We start from the raw sequence: 6,163 nt of genomic DNA, 5'->3' as shown, positions 1-6,163 counted from the left end.
TGATATTAGTTTCAATAATTAGATTCCTGAAACTTGTAAAATGTAATTGACATTTGATGATAAATAAAAGTTGTTATTTATTTATGAGTAAGGTGTTACTATCTTATGTTGATTGTTTACTATGTTTCAATTTTGCATGTTTTTACTTCCAGAATAATTATGTTATTATTCAAACCATCCACAGTCAGTCAAACTTTGGAAGTAAGTATTGATTTAAGACTGTCATGAATTTGGCTTGTATGATTTGTCTAAAAGTGCTTTGGACAATGCAATGGTTGCTACAACATTCATGAGTACTCATAAGGGCTGAGTATTGGATCCAACCCACGCTCACTTGCATCACTTCATGGAATTTATCTCGAGTGATCGTGAGACGGTAATATCATATAAATCTTCAAACCTAGAGATATGAGTTGTTGACTATGAGTTGGTTATTCATTGATTGCACGAAAACGCATTGGTAACTCGATGTCATAAAACGTGCCTTTGTGAGTAATTCAACAAGTAGTTAGTACAAGCATATCAGTCGAAGTTTATCTGTTCCTTCTAGAAATAGAAGCGATATCTGGGCCCCTCGATGATTTGGTTTTGACCTATGTACCGGGCCCGGTCAGAACCTAATTGATGTGTTCAATTTAGTTCTATGTCGAAACAAATCAGAGATCGAGAAACAAATGCTGGACAATAAGTAAGACCATGTTCCATGTGTTTGTCCGGCTGATATCATGAGAACAGAGGATTATATGATCACTTATCTTAAATGGCGTATCATCATCATCTCAGTTCCGAGAGACTTTGAAAGAGCTACGATTGCTAGTCGGATTTTGAAGTCATATTCGCAAATATAGTTATTAGACTTATCCAAGTGGGAGACTGTTGGATATAGTGTCTAAGTCCATAACTTTATTTGGTATGTACTTGACCCGACCCGGCATGGTCCATTTGGGTTGCATGGCATTGCAATACTTGGATAGACTAAATGAGAGAATAAGGCACTTATGATTATTAATATATTATAAGTTCTAATATATTAATAATAGTATTATTTAATTAGTATTGATCAAGTATTAATCTAGGATTAATTTGGTGATCAAAGTGAGACTAATTAAATATATAGGGTTGATTATGACAATCATCAATTCTTTTATGGTGGATTAATGATCCATAGTTTATGGGTTATGGATGTAACCAAATGGAGCTCCATGGATGGTCCATGGGAGTTACAAATCCATGGGTCATGGGAAATCAAGAGTCATGACAATTAAGGGCATTCATGTGTAAACCCTAATTGTGACAACACTATAAAAGGAACCCTATAGCTAGCAAAAAGTGGAGCTAGTGGACATAGTGTTACTAGAGAGGGCATAACCAATTTTGAGTGCTAGAAGTATTCTCTCAAGTTATTCCAAGTCTTGTGGTGTTGTGTGAAGCATTTGAGGCACAACATTTGGGGTGCTAGGCTCACAAAGTCTTGAAGGAATCCAAGCAACAACAAGGTATGTATTTCTACTAGTTTTATGTTTTATGTAATCCCCATGCCATGCTAGTTAGGAAATAACCTTGAAAAAGTAATTTGCATGTATATAGAGAAAACATAGATTCAAGGTTATTAGGGTTGCATGTACACTTAGGAAGTGTTAGAATGCTCAAAACCCATCAGTACCTAGTTGAAGAACTCCATCCGCAAGACCATGCAATAATCATCCATGGGTACTACGGTTAGATCGATAGGACCCTTCCATCCTCCGATCTCGACAATTACCCCATAAGCGACTCCAAGAATAGGCTCGGAAGGAGAGTTGACAGCTTTCAACCAGCCTATTTCTTTGGTGTATTGAATGTTCATCTTTTCAGCTTCATTTTTAGAAAGGAAATTATGGGACGCACCTGTGTCTACTAAGGCTTTAGTGACTTTGTCGTTTATACTAACTTTCACAAACATGAGTCCTCTTTCTTTCTTCGTGTGGGTCTCTTCTTTTGCCACCGAATTGAGGCGTCGCATTGAGCCTAGTTGCGCCTCGTCTCTCTCTTCCTTTTCTTCTTCGAAGACCATCGCATTGAAACTTTTCTTCTTGGGACAATCTTTGATTAGGTGAGGGCCGTCACATAAGTAGCACTTGACTTCCCTTCGAGGTCCCCCTTCAATCGCCTTCCCCTTGAACGTTGATGGTCTTGCAGCGGGTTTATCGTCCTTCTGTTGCGGCCTTGTTGTTGGTCTCTCTCCCCCACTAGGTTTCCTAATCGGGGTATCTCTTCGGAAGTCCATAAGGTCTTCCGCTACTACTATAGCTTCGTCAACATCTTGGACGTTCCTCCTCTTGAGCTCGTTGTAAGCCCAAGATTATAGTCCGTCTTGGAAGTAAAATAACTTGTCTTTCTCCTGTAAATTCGGTAACTCCAGCATCAAGGCGGTGAACTCTGCTACGTAATCTTTAATAGACCCGACATGTTTCAATCCTCGGAGTTTCTTCACGGCAACGTCTTCAGCATTATGGGGGCAGAATTGTTTCTTGAGTTGTCTCTTAAACTCGTCCCAAGTGTCTATGACATATAAGCCTTTCTCAATGTCGCCATGCTTCCGCCTCCACCATAGTGCCGCATTTTCACTTAAGTACAGAACGGCCGTGTCTATTTTGTACTTGTCATCCTTTACTCCGATAGCATTGAAATAACATTCAAGGGACCAGAAAAATTCCTCGAGTAGTTTAGGATCACGCTTACCTCCATATTTCGAGGGCTTAGGTGCTTCTGTGTGTGGCGTCATCTTCGTAATAGATCCTCCGGCTATCGTTGCTTTGTATAGCTTCACCTCATCTTCTAGAGTGCTTATCTTCTCACAGAACTCATTCCGCAAGGTGTTGACAAGTCCAAGGACTTCTTCCTTGAGGACACCGATGGTCTCCTTTAATCCATCGCTCGTGTCACTTATCTCTGCAACGAATTGATCGACGGTATCCTTCCATTCAAGGATCTCACCGATGTTAATCTCTGTCCGTGTAAGCTTGTTTTCTAAGCTTGCCAAGGCATCTATCGATTGGTCCCTCTTCTTCGACTTCCTTCTTCTCTTGCTACTTCACTACTTCCTCCTTCCGTAGCCATGATCTCTTGCTTATACGAACTTGGCTCTGATACCACGTGTCACGGGATGACTCGATCACCGTGTGCCACTTAGTGTAACTTCGACTAAGTCAGGCTACAACACTTCCTTGAGATGTATAAACGACTAAGTAAGCAAGAGAATAAGGCTTTCTAATTTCTACAAATGAAAGAGAACTTCTATTATAAGAGCTCGAGAGAATACAAGGAAACTTTCCGATGGTTTGGAGCAAATGAGCTCCTCCCTATTTATACTTGTCCTTCCCCCCTAGGGGAGTTTCTAGATATTACTACATTAGTCCTATATTCTTAACTAATCTAGACTATTCTACCAAGTTACATATATTTACAAGTCTTCATGAAATGTTCTAAATCATTCTTTGATGTCCTAGAGAAATCTAGGACGTTCCAAGGTCTAACGTGCTATACTTGTAAGTTCTCCCATTTTCTTGAGTACTCCGGAAGAGTCTAGAATCTCGATCGTGATAGTAGGCTTGCTTTGAGCACTCTAATTTCTTCAAAGTAACAGCGTCGGAGGCACGACCCGGCCAATAAAGGCCAGGAGCGCATCGCCGACAGAACAGACGAGTAAATCGGTGCACACTTGAAGGCGGACCGGCCGACCCATTGTTCATAATGGAATTGTTACGTTTAATAAAGGGGAAATTAACCGTCAGTTTAATGGGGTTGAAATATATTAAAGGGAACCATTGTTCATAATATTTGTTGGGTTATACTAAATACGAGTACCTTTATTTTAGGTATTATTTTACAAAAGCTTGCAAGATGGCGTTTACGAACGAATAGAGGGCATATGCTAAGGTGAGTTCAAAGTTTTAACTCACTAAAGTTGCATGATTGAAACGTGAAATCCGCAGATGGTGATTTAATTCACTTTAGGATGACCATGTCATTACTTGTGCTTGATGATGATATGATATTTGTGATATTAATATACGCTTTGTGCTAATGCCATGATATGATCTAATTGCTATGTTGGTTACACTTTGATGTACTTGATGTATATGACATGCTAGCTTAAGTTGCTTGAAATATGATATATGGTTATGTTTTGATGTGTTGGTTATGAATACATTGCATGTTTTATACACATTTATATGGTATGCATTACATGCTTTACTTAATGTATAAATTACATTGCAGGGTTATGCGTAGAGGGTTTGGGTAGTGTTATGACCTTTGCCTAAAACCTTATCCGGATCATTGAGGGTGCCTACTAGGTTGAAAGAGTACCTATAGGAAGAGTTATAGCCACATCGGTTGTTATTTGCCGGTCTTTCTAGATGACCGTGTGATACATGGTTTGCGGGCACTTCGGTGTTCGTGGGCTGGAGTGATGTTGGTCCCTCGTTCGCAGCCAGCGCAAACATCACGTGGGAATCGGGAGGTATATCGGCAGAATTGACACCCTTTGTACCGATCCTGAACAACACTGTGGGTACTTGTACTTTGCAAAGTCGGAGTAGCGAAAGTGGAGTCACGGGGTTGGTGTTTCGGGTGGAAGTCATGAGCCACTTAGAGCATTCGGCTGGCCGTGCACACAAGTAGTGCACGGGGTGTTTCTCTTGGGTTAGCTAGCACTAAGGGACACTTTTCTATCAATCGGTTGGATAGATATAATAAAAGGTTGAACATGTAACAAAAGGTTGGTTGCATATTAAAAGGTTGAATATATAACAAATGTTGGTTATTAATAAAAGGTTGAACAATTAAAAGTTGCTTAAATATGAAATGTGATTATTTATATGCTATGCGGTTGCTTATGTGGTATTTGGTTGATCATATATGTTATATGGTAGAATTGTGGTTAAACATATATGCATGTATGTAGTTGAATAATTATGATATGCTGTTGTTTTCTAAGTGGTATTTGTGTATCGTTTTTATGCTTCATCATAAAATGAATGATTGACCCACTCGGGGTTTGTATGTTTTATATGCAACTTTATGAACTCACTCAGCAGGGGCTGACACTTGTGTCTTTTCTATTTTGTGCCTTATGATTGGTGCAGGCAGTTTAGAAGATTGGCCTTGGTGAGAGGGGTTCTTATGGGTAGTAGTTTTATAGTAACGATACCACTCTTGGACACGTTTTTGACTATTTACTTTAAAGTACTTTTGTTTACATTTTAATTGATTTGGAATTATGTTTGAATTTTTGAAGTAACGTTGTGGTTTCGAAAGTGTTTTGAATAAAAAAACTAAGTCTTCCGCTAACGTATTCTGTTAAATAAATGTTTTAAAAAGAAAAAAAATTATGGTAAAAATCACGACGTTACAATATTATTCCTATAATATATTAATAAATCATAATTAACCTCTTTCTCTATAATTCATCTAGTCAAGTTGCTATGGTGAAGGCAACCCAAAAGGATCATGCTACTATCGGGTCAAGTACATACCAAATATAGTTATGGGCTTAGACATCTAATCCAACACATATATGGCTGAGGAAACCCCTTAGCAGTAGTGTCCATCCTGATGAAAATCCTTATGATATGTCCCTTATTTTAGATGCTCTAGGGACAGAAAGTGGGGATAACGAGAACGAGTAATCGGGTTGTTTGATTTGATGAAATTAATAAACTTATTTATTGTGGGTTGAAAACCCTATATGCTCATCGGGCTCCCAAGCTTGACCCACTCAATTTTCTCGTATACAGGTAGTGGCAAGAGAGCACAGGAGTGATAATCTGATGAGAGATCAATGGATTATAGGCCACTAGAATAAATAATAGATATTATAAGGCCTATATTGTTTATGTTTATGCTTTTGATATGTATTAACAATGATATCCCGAGGTTTTTAATATAATACATTTCTTCGGAAATGATTTGATAAATTCTTTATCATATTTTTGGGAACAAATTCCGCAATATATTTCTTTAATAATATACTCTGATTTTCAAATAAAGTATAAACAAATCGGTCTTTTATGGTCGTGAATTTGGGGATGTCACAGTATCTAGCTCGATGTTGTATATTTATTATTCCCCAAAAACTGAGACAAGTTAATATATTAGCAACAAAGAAATTAAACAATTG

The 6,163-nt window shown here is 38.3% G+C and overlaps 1 protein-coding gene across 1 annotated transcript; it reads right to left on the bottom strand.

Annotated features, from left to right (window-relative positions):
• Positions 1-2,341: 2,341 nt before the first annotated feature.
• Positions 2,342-2,764, bottom strand: LOC145163536 (uncharacterized). Its single transcript, XM_079082370.1, has one exon. It carries the CDS (start codon positions 2,762-2,764, stop codon positions 2,342-2,344), a length of 423 nt encoding a protein of 140 aa, XP_078938496.1.
• Between the last annotated feature and the right edge of the window lie 3,399 nt (positions 2,765-6,163).

Source organism: Lactuca virosa, chromosome 3 (assembly GCF_052849685.1).
Source record: "Lactuca virosa cultivar CGN04683 chromosome 3, Lactuca_virosa_CGN04683_v6, whole genome shotgun sequence".
In the NCBI taxonomy this organism is placed as follows: domain Eukaryota; kingdom Viridiplantae; phylum Streptophyta; class Magnoliopsida; order Asterales; family Asteraceae; genus Lactuca; species Lactuca virosa.
Note: the sequence above shows the minus strand (reverse complement) of the source record. Positions and strands in the feature narration are given on the sequence as shown.

What these genes read in the sequence shown, in the direction of transcription:
- LOC145163536 (XM_079082370.1), bottom strand. Translation starts at nt 2,764, where the DNA reads ATGACGCCACACACAGAAGCACCTAAGCCCTCGAAATATGGAGGTAAG.